Source organism: Terrapene carolina, unplaced genomic scaffold (assembly GCF_002925995.2).
Source record: "Terrapene carolina triunguis isolate 2854851 unplaced genomic scaffold, T_m_triunguis-2.0 Scaffold141, whole genome shotgun sequence".
Lineage (NCBI taxonomy): Eukaryota > Metazoa > Chordata > Testudines > Emydidae > Terrapene > Terrapene triunguis.
The window spans coordinates 5,084,532-5,099,812 of record NW_020664492.1 but is presented as its reverse complement, the minus strand read 5'-3'; the positions used below and the strand labels follow the sequence as shown (position 1 = coordinate 5,099,812).

General features: G+C 46.2%; 1 protein-coding gene across 1 annotated transcript in view; it reads left to right on the top strand.

Moving 5' to 3' along the window:
• LOC112124046 (vascular endothelial growth factor receptor 1) overlaps positions 1–15,281 on the top strand; it is a 152,061-nt gene that overhangs the window by 124,644 nt on the left and 12,136 nt on the right. Inside the window, exons 18-24 of the mRNA XM_026653575.1 lie at positions 6,959–7,063; positions 9,612–9,725; positions 10,713–10,801; positions 11,373–11,532; positions 11,922–12,019; positions 12,531–12,653; positions 13,690–13,801. Coding sequence (XP_026509360.1) covers positions 6,959–7,063; positions 9,612–9,725; positions 10,713–10,801; positions 11,373–11,532; positions 11,922–12,019; positions 12,531–12,653; positions 13,690–13,801 — 801 coding nt within the window. The remainder of the gene's footprint in view (positions 1–6,958; positions 7,064–9,611; positions 9,726–10,712; positions 10,802–11,372; positions 11,533–11,921; positions 12,020–12,530; positions 12,654–13,689; positions 13,802–15,281) is intronic.

Here is a 15,281-nt window from a genome sequence, read left to right as displayed (position 1 = left end):
TTTGCCGTTCTTCAAGGCTTGTGATTAGGGAGCAACACATTCCTACATCCCCCCCTATTTTATTTTATATGCGGTGTTTAGACAAAGCACCTTTGCAGGGTAGTATACACAATACCACTAGATTGGGTAAACATTAAACAAAGCAGCAGAGCAAAACGCCAAAAATCAAAACTAAGACCCCATACTATAAAAGGGTCTTTATCCACTCTAAGGGTGGCTATGACTAAATATAATTCCACCAAGGAGGAAAAACGTCCTGGCGGATAGCTTAAGCATAACATTTCAGCATATCAATTTACTATTGCATGCAATTACTATTATCAGTAAGCTTAAAACAACACATTTCTTTCACTGTCTCACACCCCAGATGTTGCTGGGTGGTTTGCAGACAGGAACAAGGCAAGTACTTAACAGACCTTGCATTTCCGGGGCAACGGCCAGGCAGAAATCAGATTGATTCAATACTTGTGCCAGGCAAACCCAGATGTCTTGTAATGTGGTGTCATTAACATACACACAGCTGTCATTAGCTTGAGAAAGTAAGTGTCCTGTCAGGTGTAATCCCAGGAGCACTGACTAAAAGTCGATTGGGCATACCAGGAGGTCTAATTTCCCAGATGTCTTGGTGAATTACCCAATCCCACATGCATCCTCCCCATGGGCCCGGCAGGATTCGGTATGTGGGAGCCCACACCCCCTTTACTGGTTCATATGCTTGGAAGGACCATTGAGAACGTTCGCATTTCCACCCAGAAAGTCTCCAAGTATGTCTCCATGGCCACAGATCAGATGGTACTCCTGATGTGTCTGTAAGGGCAGTGGGCCAAGCCTGAACATGCTAGATCCCACTGCAATGCCTTCCCAGCCTCAGTGATATTCAATACCATCTCTGTCAGCAACTTCTGGGTCATTGTCTATATTTAGATGTGTTACAGGGGTAATAGTGTAATGAAGGAAATGGCAGGGGCAATGGCAACAAGGTGCCTTTGGTACTTATCATTTAAAATCCAATTAGGGAAGGCAATACATGCTGAGGGACTTATCCAAACACAGGGCGCAGCCTGTAGAATAAACCCCAAAATCCAATCAATACCACATTCCCAAGCATGGGTTCCACAAGTTTCTTCCTGCTAGTGTATAATTCTTTGTTTCTTCACCAGGGTCAGTTCTTAATGTCTCTTGTAGTCAGAAATTCCTGGACTTTGTGGTTTCAATGAAGCAAGTGTTCCTTCTTCTCTTTTCCTGAAACAGTGTGGTTTAGCATCATACAGGGGAGAGGTTACTAGCACATCACCCTGTAATGGTTTTGCTTCTTTTAGAAAAATCTAAAGGCACAGTAGGTCTGTCAGTGGACAAGGGAGAGGTTACTAGCACTTCACCTTGTCTTTTTTTCCTTTTTCCTGCTGTCCAGATGGCACAGCAGAACTAGAAGGAGAAATAGGCTTATCATCAGTCAGAAAGTCCTCCCGAGGTGGAGGGGTCTTTTTGCAGTGAAAAGCATGGGTCCAGGCAGTCAGTCCTTGGCACTTCACAGCAGTGTTGGTGGTTAACAGGACTTGGAAAGGGCCTTTCCCGCATGGAGCCAAAGCAGTCTTTCGTTGATGGACTTTACATAGACTCAGTTTCCTTGTTTCAATTAATGGCAGGGGTGCTAGGGTCTTTGAGTAGCACTTCTCTTCCTGTGAAAGAGAGACCTAACACATTTCATTAATGCCTGGCAGTGTTTTGCAAATGTCATTGTTGCTCGGGCACATTCAAGCCCCTCCCTTGTCTTGGGGGTCAGCCAAGTTTTGGCTGTGACCTTGGATGAGCCTGCAAGCTGTATTTTCCTCTCAGTTAACTCATTCTGTGCTTTTTCCTCTTCTCCCTTTCTCGGCTTCTTTTAACCTACAAAGGAAACCTTCACTTTTCCAGTAAAATAACTTTATTACAGAGCTTTGGAGCAACAAACCGGGACAAGCACACCCACTTTTGAGGAGTTCACTCGGTACAACCTCAGGTGTCTAATTGCTTTCCTCCCTCCCCAGCCCTCTGGCTAGAAATCTGAGGTAGCCAGAAGGATCCCATGGGCAATATGGGGAGTGGGTTAACCTTCCATGTCCTTGTTTCCAAAGACTGTTGGTATGCAATTCTTAACAACAATTTTTGCCATAAAACACAAAAATAATTCCTATTGTGCCAGTGAATGCATGGTACATTGAATGCTGTTCAGCTGGCATCCGTTTTCTCTAATGATCTGAAAAACAAAAGAACAGAGGTCTACCCCTTCTGGGCAGTCAGTCATTGCTTAAAATGTTTCCTTGTATTTGTTTCATAGGCAGCCCAGATTTCAGTGGCTTCTACCTTATTAATTAGAAGATTGCATTAATACAAATGCTTTCTGGCTTGCTTCCAGATCCAAAGCTATCCACAGTTTAAAGATTCTTACTTAAAAAGGACACAATTGACTTTCCCAGTCTTTTGATTGCCTTTTACTTTTAACTCCAGCTTTTAAACACGGGGGTATTAAAGGGGCTAGTGGACTCCTCCACATGCCCTGCCCGTAGCTGGTCATTAACCAAGTGCTGGAGAACCTCCAGCTTTTCCAGAGGAAGCGGCCACTGCGCAACCCATACGGGCTCATCAGTGAGCCAACGGAGGGGGAGGGCCGTACGCCTAATCATCGATATGGATGGTGGCAATAAACTGTGTTAATAAATCACGGTCCCACAGGTGGAGATGTAGCCCCCTCCATCATCCGCCCATGGACTCGGGCCGCGGCGGTGAGAGCGCCGAATCCTAACCACTAGACCACCAGGGATAAGCTGCCCGGGGCGTGCCCTCCGCCTGCTGGGGGATGCTCAAAAACTGCCCTGTGCCATATAACTGCTCAGCAAGATAAGCCCCCCCACCTTGTGCTGCTGCCGCAAGCGCCTCTCGCTGGTACTCGCTATCCCACACAACGTATTGCGCGGGAGACAGCACCATGCGACACATGTCTTTCCAATCTTGGGGGAGCAAGTAATAACCGTTTGACACACCTTTCAAGATCCCCAGGAGCTCGTGCAAAACCGAGTAGGGGAGAGCCTCCCAGTTCACTACCCGCCCCCCGTTTCCATTATCCCGCCTAGAGACGGGAAACGCCTCGAGCCCACAGCTGGATTCCGCGCCGGTCAAGGGACCGGCCTCGCGCGCTCGCTGCACCGCCGCGGCGACAGCGCCCCCCCGCCCGACCGGTAGGCATGGGGGCGCCGCCACGGGCGGCGGCGCAGGGAGGGTCAGCTGCGGGTTGGAGGGGGGTGGCCCATCACCTGGGGGCAAAAGGGGGACCGGCTTGGGGCTGTCGGGGCCGAACCCCTCCAGCGCCTCCTTACAACGCTGCCAGAGCAGCAGGTGCTGAACTGGGGCACGGGGTTCACTATACAAGGTGATCCCAATCCGTATCCAATCAAAAAGCTGTAAAGACCCGCTGTCTGGATACCAGGGGCACTGGTGATCTATTTCCCTTAGAAGGTCCTCAATATGAGCGACCGAGACAATGACACATGATCGCTGCCTTATAATCTTTTGTAACTCTCTTGCGTGCTCCTTCTGGGCACTGGAAAGTTTCCCCCCCATACTCACGAATAAGGGGTGGCAAACAGCCGCGGGCGCGCTCGGCGTATCCAGCCGGTGAGTAGAAGGGTATCACGTTGGGGTCACCAGCTGTGGTGACGACGCAGGAAAGGAAACAGAACACCAGGTTTGTTGGTAGCCAGAGAGCTTTACAAGCCTCCTGCAAAAGCCTCCCAGGAAAACTTTTCCTGGGGTTTTTAGTCTCTCCTTACTTTGTTTACAACTTATCTGAGTGGTTACATTCTTGCCCATTCAGAAGGCAGGCAGTATACATGAGCATAAGATTACAAACCCATCTCTTGAGCGCGTGAACACCAGCTGCAAAGATGATGTCAGGTTAGCCAATAAATTTTCCAAACATATACCCAGAACAAGGTCACTCCTGCCTCATTGCCAAGGGAACAGTTTGCCGTTCTTCAAGGCTTGTGATTAGGGAGCAACACATTCCTACACAAGAGCACAGCTCAACTCTCCTGGGCTCCTAACATCCGCAGAGGGATGTGCTTGTGTGTGTCATTTTACAACTGTGGTGACCAAAGCAGTGGCTCGATTTTTGCATCGTCCTACCCGTTAAGACTAAAGGTCCAGAAACAGAGAGATCTTATGCAAATAATGCAATGTCTCAGTTTACATATTTGATGAATATACATTCTCCCTGTTACATCTTCTATCCTTTTATTTTGAATGAAAAAGTTGTCTTTACGTTCTACCCTTGTTCGCTCACCATCATATCAATTGTTCTACTACAGTCACAGGCATGCTGGAAAATCAGTAAAAATAAAGCTTAACGGGCATTAAGGGGCCTTAACTCCTAGTGAAACTGAAGCAGAAATCAAGCTGAAGTTAAACACTTGGGTTTGTGATTTTTAAAAATATTATTTGCTGACATCCTGTCACCTATCGGAACCTCCATCAGCCACTGAAAGAGGAGTGAGGAGCCCAGACCCCGCTGTGAAGGTGGAGGGAGAGGGAGAAATCAGTATTGCCAGCACCAAATGCTCAAAAATCAGGAGTCAGGTCCCCAAATATCCTGAGATTGACATAACAGTCATGAGGATTTTGGTAATAATAATAAATGTGGGTTCTTTTTATTCGCGTTCTGGTCTCTGAGCCTTTAGGGTGTGCTCAAGTCGTGTTTTCAAGCTTTTCTCCACAACCACGAGGGCTAGAATCTGACTCTTTTTAAAACAAACAAAAAACAAAAGCTGAGATTCTCATACAAATTTGTGATTCCAGCAGCTGGGCAGGGCCGGCTTTAGCAAGAGCGGGGCCTGATTCCTGGGGGCGGGGCTTGCTACAAGCCCCGCCCCCAGGAATCGAGTCGCGCTCCGGCCGGGGTTGCCGGGCTTGGGTCCGGCCCGGGGCCGGGGCCGCCAGCCGCGCCGCGGGGACCAGGCCGGAGCCACGCCGGACCCGAGCCAAGCCAAGCCGCGCCGCGGGGGCCGGGCTGGAGCCAAGCCGGCCCAGAGCCGCTGGGGCCTGCGTGCTCGGCCGGAATGGGCCGCACCCCCCCAGAGCCCTTCTCGCGCCCCCCGCCACCCCAGCTTACCTGGTGCTGCCTGCCGGCCCCTGCTTTTCAGACTTCCCGCGAATCTCTGATTCGCGGGAAGCAGGGGAGGGGGCGGAGCGTTCAGGGGAGGGGAGGAGGGGGAAGTGAGCTGAGGGCGGGGTGGAGAGCTGCAGCGCGGGGCCCTTTTTGCACGGGGCCCAATTCAGCCGAATCGGCTGAATCGGCCTAAAGCCGGCCCTGCAGCTGGGGGTTTAGAAAGAACACTGGATGTTGTGAGATTTGTCATAAAATTGCAGAAGCCGGCAACACCATCTCAGTCGCAGCACATAAAGTGCCATGGTGTCATCACTGATAGCACTGGAGCCCACCCAGGCTGTGAGCAGGCGTGACCCTGAGTCCCCTGGTTCCTCTAAGGGGAGCCTCTGCCTGGCTGCCTCTCTGGGGTCGATGGGGCTGTTTCAGTCCTGCCTGCCCAGCTCCCTAAATCCAGGCCCTACTGTGCCACTGATGCTGGTGCTTATGCTGCCACCATACGTGAAGCTCCCTCTGTGACAGCCCCTCCCCAGTGCACACGCAGGGTCTGTAAGGCACTCGACCCCTACCTACTCCATCCTCTGCACTCAAGGGTCTGACAGGAGTTAACGTGAGAGGCATCACCCACTTATTTCTGGTTGCCGTGCTCTCAGCAGGGTGGAGCAACCCTGAGAGACTAAAAGCGTAGCTGGGTTGTACGTCTCGCCCCCACTATGTGTTTACGTCTGCCATGGGGTGGGGGGGTGATGGAGGGGCTTCAGATTCCCAACAGGGAGCTCATGTGAGAGCACCCAAAATTGGAACCCCCCCTGGAGAAATGGAATGGTCTGTGCATCCCACATTGCCGGAAGGCACGTGATATGTGGGGGAGCGGGCGGTTCTCTGACACGTGCTGATCCTGCAGCATGAGGCCCAAAGCTGCCCAGAGAAGCAGGTGTGGTGGGAGGGGTAACACAGCCATACTGCAGAATGGGGCGGACTGGCTTGTTTGGAAACCTTACGGTCACTCCCATGTGACCCAGTGTTTGTGGCTCTGCATCTCCTGTCACAAAGCCCCCGTGAACCTCAGCTCACATACACGTAAAGGTCCCATTTGCACGGCTGGTACCTTACATAAGGAAAGTGTGGCCTACAGAAAGGCTACCAAACAAAGCCTCAGCCAGCTGTTGGCCCAGTCTGGAGAGAATTAGGCTATGGCGCTAGGCTGTTTGGGCAAAATATAACTTACTCTTCTGCAGCCTGATCCGCAGCCCAGCGAGATCAATGGGATTTGGATCAGGCCCTTGCTACAGAGATAATAGTGGTGTAATGATGAGTACAAAACTTGGTTTTGTCAGCAAACTGCAGAGAGAGGCTCAGAAGCAAACATACATCCACTGATAAGAGTGACAAGCTGGGTGAGGTAAAATCTTTTATTGGACCAACTTCTGTTGGTGAGAGAGACAAGCTTTCGAGCTACACAGAGCTCCTCTTCAGGTCTGTGTAAGCTGGAAAGCTTGTCTCTTAGCAACAGCAGTTGGTCCAAAAAAAATTATTACCTCACCCACCTTGTCTCTCTAATCTGGGACCAACATGGTTACAACAATACTGCAAATACTGCTAAGAGTGGCATTTGTTTAGAATCACTTTTTCTGACCACATTCTAGTTCACCTATGTGGGAGCCCATTAAAAAGTGACCATAGGGCGTTATCTTTTTGTGAAAATATACTTAGGAAGATTTGCAGAGCACAGTTTTGTTATTCAATATGTATGAATGGTTTCAATGACCACAAGTTCGTTTGTTTACATATGTGTATCTCCACAATTTGTTTTCTGTACAGGAAAGTCACTTGGATGTGGGGCGTTTGGAAAAGTGGTAGAGGCAGCTGCTTTTGGAATTAAAAATTCCACCACGTGCAGAATAGTTGCTGTGAAAATGCTGAAAGGTATTCTGCTGCAGGGCTGTGTTGGAACATATACTGCAATGGTTACCCCCTTCCCCCGCTCCCCTGCCTTGTTCTGCGTGTCATTCAAAAGCAAGAGTTTATTCTGAACGCCCACGAAGGCTGTAGAGCTCACGTTTCAGTTTAGATCAGATTTTTCAAGCTAAATGGCGAGCCCTTAAACTGAAACACAAGGTTCTAGTGAAAGTGCTGGTGAAACGTCATGTGGGCCAGGGTTTCAGAAGCACTCCGCAACTGGTTGCTGCTGCTTCTGAGCACATTTAAAAATCTGGCCCCCACTAGTGCAAGCACCAGGAAAAATAAAAAGGGAAGAGTGGTTTGGGGGCTACAGTGTATCCCAAGAACACAGCCCGTAGTACGATTAATAGTTTCATAGAGTTTAAGGCCAGAAGAGACCCTCATATTATCTAATCTGACTTCCTGAATAACGCAGGCCATTAAATTTTGCCCAGTTATCCCTGTATCAAGCCCAATAACATAGACTCATCGATTTTAAGGTCAGAAGCGACCATCATGATCATCTAGTCCGACCTCCTGCACATCGCAGGCCACAGAACATACTGAGAGGTAGAGAATCTACCACTTCTTTTGGTAGTTTGTTCCAATGGTTAATCACCTTCCCTGTTAGAAATTTGTGCCTTATTTCTCCTTTTAACTCAGCTTACAGCCATTGCTTTTTGTTATGCCTTTCTCAGCTCCATTTACGAGCCCTTTAGCACTTAGTACTTGCTCCCCGTGAAGGTCATTACCTGCTAATCAAGTTGCCTCTCAATCTTCTTTTTGAAAAGCCAAACAGACTGAGCTCTTTAAGCCTCTCTCTGTCAGGCATTTTCTCCAGCCCCTAAATGATGTTTGGGGTCCTTTTCTGCACTCTCTTCAATTTCTCAGTGTCATTTTAAAAATGTGGATACCAGAACAGTGCACAGTCTCACCGATGCTGCGTAGAGGTAAAATCACATCCCTACTCCCACTCCCGTTTATATTTTTATGGACTGCATTATCCCTTTTTGCCATAGCACAGCACTGGAACACATGTTGAGTTGTTTGTCTGCTATGACCTTAAGATCCTTTTCAAAATCAGTTTTCCAGGATACAGTCCACCAATTCTGTAGGTCTGGCCTGCATTCCTAGTTCCTAGATGCAAAACTTTGCGTTTGCCTGTATTAAAACACATTTTATTTGAATGGGCCTCTCTTACCAAGTGATCCAGGTCACTCAGTATGAGTGCCCTGCCCTTCTCATTATTTACCACTCTGCCAATCTTTGTGTCATCTGCAAATCTGATCAGTCGTGATTTTATCTTTACTTCCAGATCATTGATGAAAATGTTGAATAGCATCAGGCCAAGTACCAATCCCTGCAGAACCCCACTAGAAACATCCCATTTCAATGATAATTCCCCATTGGCAACCACTTCTTGAGATCTATCATTTAGCCAGTTCTTAATCCATTTAGCATGTGCCATATTGATATTGTACGGTGTTCATTTTGTAATGAAAATGTTGTGCATTACTAAGTCGAATACCTTAGTAGGGGGTGGTGCATTGCTGCTGTGCTTCATGGGAGCATCCTGGAGGAAGGAATTGTGGGTTAGGGTAATACAATTCCCTTCCTGTTCCTCACTGCTCCAGAGGTGTGGTAACTTTCTGCTGACCTACACCAGCAATAAACTACTGCCCACCCAGCCCCATGCCAACTCAGCAGTTCTGGTCAGCATTTTGGGTGGGTGACTGGAGCCAAGACTTCACTCACTCCTCTCCAACCTGTAGTGGTGGGGAGTAAGGAGCTGTGCAAAGTCCCTTATCCCTGTGCACCTGATCCCAAAGGGTGGGTAGCCTATGTCAGCCAGCTCAGAATCTAACCCTTAGTAACAGAATGGATTGGCCAGCATGTGAATGTATGTGCTTGAAGATCTAAGAATAGTCAGCTGGATAGTCCATGGCTTTAGGTATAGCACTTAGGATTCTTGTGAAACACTGATTTTCAGCTCCATAATGCCAGTCGGGGATTTGGGAGAAGATATCTGTAGAATACCCATATCTGTCTGTCTATATGGCCTCAGCACTGTAGTATCTGAGCACCTCACACTCATGGATGTTATCCTCAGCACCGCTGTGATGGAAGGCAGCGCTATCCCCATTTGACAGAGTGGGGGCCTGAGGCACAAGGTGAATTAAATGATTTGCACGAGATCACACAGGAAGTCTGGTTTTGATCCAGGTGCTGATCCCAAGTCCCTTGAGCCGAGTCTACCAGACCAACCCTCCTACCCCTACACAGCACCAAAGCTGACCCAGCACACTGTTAAATATAATACTGGGAGGAAGTTAGCAGTGACTAATTCTTTATGTGTCTCACTGCAATTAAAAGGCCGCTAGGCAGGGAGGGGTAGAAAAGAGAACACAAATACATGGAAGTGTATCCAGGGATGACAATTATTTCGTGTGTAAAACCTGGACAATCGGTAGGTGGTGGCATAGATCCCCAAATGAAACTATCTTTATACACTGGCATTATTTTGTGTTCGCAGAAGGAGCCACAGCAAGTGAATACAAAGCGCTGATGACTGAGCTGAAAATCCTGATACACATTGGGCATCATCTTAATATTGTGAACCTGCTAGGAGCTTGCACAAAAAATGGTGGTAAAAGAATTTGTACTGTGCTAAACATGGATTGAGATATTCTCTGGATAATAGTCTTTTGACTGTGTCGGTTTTGTAATGTCATCCCAGGGGCCAGCTGTTGGCTTGTTCTGTCAGTTTCACATGGATGAGCTCTGTCCACCCTCAGCTAAAACAAGGAGTCAGATTTACCCAAATAACTGCTGGCCCCTTCCCCTTTTTTACACATTCCTTTTGGTCTTAGTATTTAAAGGCTTAAATATAGGAGCATCCTAAATAAGGGACCACTTGTTGCCCTAAGCCCAGCAATTGAGATCAGCAGGACTAGAAGTGCTGACTAGATTAAGTATCGTATAGGAAGGACAAGAGGCAGGGGTTTTCAGAAATGGCCACTGACTCTGAATTTTCATTCTTGAGATATACTGATACAGAGGGTATGTCTACACTGCAATTAAAAACTCATGGCTGGCCCATGCCAGCTGACCTGGGTTAAGGGGCTGTTTAATTGTGGGGTAGACGTTTGGGCTCGGGCTGGAGCCCGGGTTCTAGGACCCTGCAAAGTAGGAGGGTCCCAGAGCTCAGGCTGCAGCATGAAACGTCTACATTGCAGCTAAACAACCCCTTAGCCCGAGCCTCACAAGCTTGGACCAGCCACAGGTGTCTAACTGCAGTGTAGACGTAGTATAAGTGGCCAGTAGGTGAGAAATCATTCCTTCTGGATACATCACTCTATTTTGTTTTAGTAGAGATGTGCTGGGGCTGCAAAATTTTAATGAGAACCCAAATCCAGGGTTTTGTGTTGGCCCATCCCTAATTTTCAGCACCGTTATTATTTTGTGAAGGTGTCCAGAGTCCTTCAGGCATGGATTCCTCTACATTAAAATGTATTGCTAATTGTTATGCTGGGAACTAGGGCTAGTTGGGTGCAGGAGAGATTTCGCTGTTCCTCAGAACTCATTTCTTATATCTTATTTTACGCCACTGAAAATGTTCTTGACTTCTGCTCAGGGCCTCTGATGGTGATTGTTGAATACTGCAAATATGGAAACTTATCAAACTACCTGAAAAGCAAAAGGAATTTTTTCTTCCCCAACAAGGTAAAGAAGCAGATGCTTTGTATTTCAATCGGTGTCCTCCCTCTCTGCAAGCAAGATCATTCACGCTGAGCGATGGGTGGGTTTAGAGCTTTGGTTTAGGGAACAGAAGCATAGGAAAAGCAGCGTGACCCCCTGATATCAGTGCTGACAGGAACATGCAAGAGATGAGGCTAGGAAAGTTTCCAAAGGTTTAAAACTATTTTTTTTTAAATGCATGGAGAATACGAACGTCAAGAATAAAAGATTGTGGATCCCTTGTGCCTCCACACCATACTCCCTGCAGTGGAATCTGCTGGTTTCACTCAGTTTAGTGGGTTCTTTCTTTGTCACAACCATGGGGCCCAATAGTGCCAACCTTATTTGTGTTGGTGGGCACTTAGTTACATGAGTAGTCCAATACCAGCCATTCTTGAGACCGTGCTTGCCTATGTGAGCATCACACCCATAGAGGGAAGAGGAAGATTTTAGTAACAGATCACAGATGAGACTATTTCATTGGCTGAACTGATTTCATTCATCCAGCTCCTGCAACTTTGACACAGTATCTCTTACTCCCTCTGTTTGTTTAAAGGATGCGTCATTGCAAGTAGAACAGATGAAAGAGAAAAAAGATATTGAGCTGGTGGAAGGCAAAAAACAAAGGCTGGCTAGTGTCACCAGCAGCGAGAGCTTAGCAAGCTCCGGATTTCAGGAAGATAAAAGTCTGAGTGATGTGGAGGAGGAAGAGGAGGGTAGGTATTAATTCCTTCCTGTTCCTACACAGTCTGTGATATTTTTACAATGTACTCTGCATCTCTGAAAATTTTTCCTCATTTATCACCGTAATAAACATCCATGGGAGATGCTCACAGCGTCATGTCCAGAAGCTAGAAGTTTTTTAAAAAAAGATTATTTACTGGGTTACTTAATCTGACAGGAAAATGTGTGACTGTTTCTTCTTGACTCTCTTTATCTTTGGGGAAAATACTGGAGTAACAGAGTATAAAGCAAATACTATTTTTGTTGGTGGTGGCAGTGGGTTGATGTCCAAGCACCACTCTACTAAGAGTGAACTTACTGGGTAACAGCGGCAGTTAGGAAAAACACCTTATTAACTTAGTATGTGTTAAATTGCTTCCAGATTCTGACGACTTTTACAAATGGCCCCTCACTATGGAAGATCTGATTTCTTACAGTTTTCAGGTGGCTAGAGGCATGGAGTTCTTGTCATCCAGAAAGGTCAGTGTTACCCTTTTGGATATTCCTCTCCAGCAGAATCAGACTCAGGAGAGGTGAAATTATGTCTATATTTTACTGACACCTTTCCTTGGCAGAACTCCCAAAGGAAGGGTGGCTTCCCTCTTGATGTTCTAAATATAAGCATGTGTTTATTCAAGTCTTCATACTATAAACACAGGATTAAGGTGGAAGACTGTGGTTGAAGCTGATTCATTCAGAGAATTTTTTTTTCAAGATATATTAGCCACAGAGCACAAAACTGTTTAATGCCTACCTTGGTAATATGTAACAAATTAAAGACTCATGACTTTTTGGTCTGGAAAAATGTTTGTTTGTGAAGAACTGCCCATTGTTTACGTAACTTCATATAAACTTTTGTCAACTTCCTTAAAAAAATATTAATATGATCTTTCGAATAATAATAATTTTAAAAAAGGAAACGGAAAGATTCAGGAAATTTGTGGGTAGGATTAAGGAAATGCAGTTTGATTGTTCAACTGTTTTATTATAGTGTATTCATCGTGATCTGGCAGCCAGAAATGTCCTTTTATCTGAGAACAATGTAGTGAAGATCTGTGATTTTGGCCTTGCAAGAGATATTTATAAGAATCCTGATTATGTGAGAAAGGGAGACGTAAGTCAACATTCGGTTTGTTTGTCCAGTTGTTCATAACGTATCATTTTAAACTGTTCATTAAAATGGTCTGTAAATGTTTACATTCTCTGCACTTAAAAGGGTCTGAAAGCTATCCTAGATTTTATGTGAAGATGAGCAATCCAGATGTGTTGTATATACAGTGACCATTTGCATCCTTAAAAACAATGCTCGGAAATGCTGACCATTTCACAGCTCTGGTCTTTTAATAGTTTACATGTTGGCATTTGTTTCTTGGCTAGCCTGACCAAGTAAGCCAGTCAAAGTGAGCTGCTTTCTTGAAAGCAATCATTTATGCCAAAAGGGGTCCGTGTCCCTCAGTGTACATGCACAGGGACAAATTCCGCTCTTAGTGACATTGGGGTAGATTTAACATAACTGCACTGAAGTTGATGGAGTTGCGCCAGGAGTAAGTTTGGCCTCCCACCTGTAAAATCAGGCTGAGCTAGCATGTCTCTCTCTACCGGGGCTGGGAGGCTTGCTCCCAGCTGCAGTGTAGACATACCCAATATGGCCCTGATCATACAGTGAAAACTGTGCAGGCAAACTGTGCCTGTGCATATTGAAGCGAATGGAGCTTGGGTGGCTTCTGGGATCCACCCACGTGGTTCTCTTGGCAGAATCAAGAGTTATCTTACCTACCTTCCAGGAGTTAATGTTTGTAAATTGCTTTAAAGACTTAGAGTACTAAATAGGCACCAAGAATGATTGTTTGAATAACTGAAAATGTCTCCCTATTAAAATGTAATAGGCTTCTCAGTTTAAATTTTTTTACACCACATAGAGTAGATGGAAAATTCATTTCATTTTAAATAGAAAAACAAATTACCTGGCAAAAGAGAGAATAAAATATTCTAGTTGATTGAGTGCTCATTGTATTCTTGGTGTCTGTAAAACAATACAATAAAATCCTGCTCCGCTGTTAACTATTCACATGGTTATATATTTTTTATCATCTCTGGTTGAATTTTGTATCCACTAAAAATAATTATCTGGCTTGTCCATTTTGTTATAGGCACGACTTCCCCTTAAGTGGATGGCTCCAGAATCCATATTTGATAAGATCTACAATACGAAAAGTGATGTGTGGTCTTATGGGGTATTGCTGTGGGAAATATTTTCCTTGGGTAGGTTTAAATGTATATTATGGAAATTAGAGAATTAACAGTTAGGGTCTAATCCATAGCCCATTTAAATCAGTGGAAAAATGCCCGCTGACTTCAACTGGCCTTGGCTCAGTCCTTTGATCCTAGGTACGTATGATCTATGTTGTGTGTGTAGCTGTATGTTCAATTTCATGGAGAACCACATGAGACCAATGAACAGCCACAGGCGGCCAGTGTAGCTGCACGAGGAGCATTTTAGCTATCTAAAACCCAAAAGGGACACATACAGGAAATGGAAGGAGGGGCATGTCACTAAGGAAGCATACATGGGAATAGCACGAGCATGTAGGAACAGAATCAGGAAAGCCCAGGCAAGGAATGAATTGCAACTGGCAAGGAGTGTTAGAGACAACATGAAGGGGCTCTACAAATGTCAGACCATAAAGAAAGATCAGGGATGGTGTGGGTCTGCTCCTCAATAGAGAAGGTGAGCTGGTAACGGAAGGTAATAAGAAGATGGAGCTGCTCAATGCCGACTTTGCTTCAGTCTTCACACAAAAAATAACATGTGACTGGATGACTAGTGAAGTTATCATAGACAATGAAGGGGAAGGGATGCAGATCAGAATAAGTAAAGAAGATGTCACAGATCTTCTGACCAATTCGAATGAATACAATTCAGCAGGGCCTGATGCTATTCACCCCAGGGTGGTGAAGAAATTAACTGAAGAAATCTCAGAGCCACTGGCAATAATATTTGCAAACTCATGGATGACTGGAGAAGGGTGAACATAGTGCCCATCTTTAAAAAGGGGGAAATGGAGGAGCTGGGGAAGTATAGACCAGTCAGCCTGACTTTGATACCTGGGATGCTACTAGAGCAATGTATAAAACATTCAATTTGCAAATACCTGGAGGATGAAGGAGTGATCACTAGCAGCCAGCATGGATTTACAAAGAACAAATCATGCCAAACCAGCTTGATTTCCTTCTTTGACGAGGTAACTAGTTTGGTGGATAAAGGGAATGCGGTGGACATGACATACCTGGACTTCAGCAAGGCTTTTGACATTGTCCCACACAGGGCCGACGAGAATGGGGGGGAAGCCCGTACAAATTACTGGGGCCCGGCGATCCGGAAGGGGGCCCGGCTTCCCCCCTCTCATCTGTCCTGTTTAGCTGGTCCGCCCTTGCTGGGGAGCCCGAAAAAATTTTTTCACCGGGGCCTGAATCTGATCTCGGCGGCCCTGGTCCCACATTACATTCTCATAAGCAGGTTGGAGAAGTGTGGGCTCAGTAGAACTACCATTAGGTGGATTCATAATTGGTTAAACAACCGCAAACAGAGTAACTATTAATGGACATGTCAGATTGGAAGGAGGTCTCAAGTGGGCAGGGCCGGCTCTAGGATTTTTGCCGCCCAAGGCAAAAACAATTTTGGCCGCCCCCGCCCCCCGCCCCGCCTCAACTCCGCCCCTTCCCCAAATCCCCAGCCCTGCCT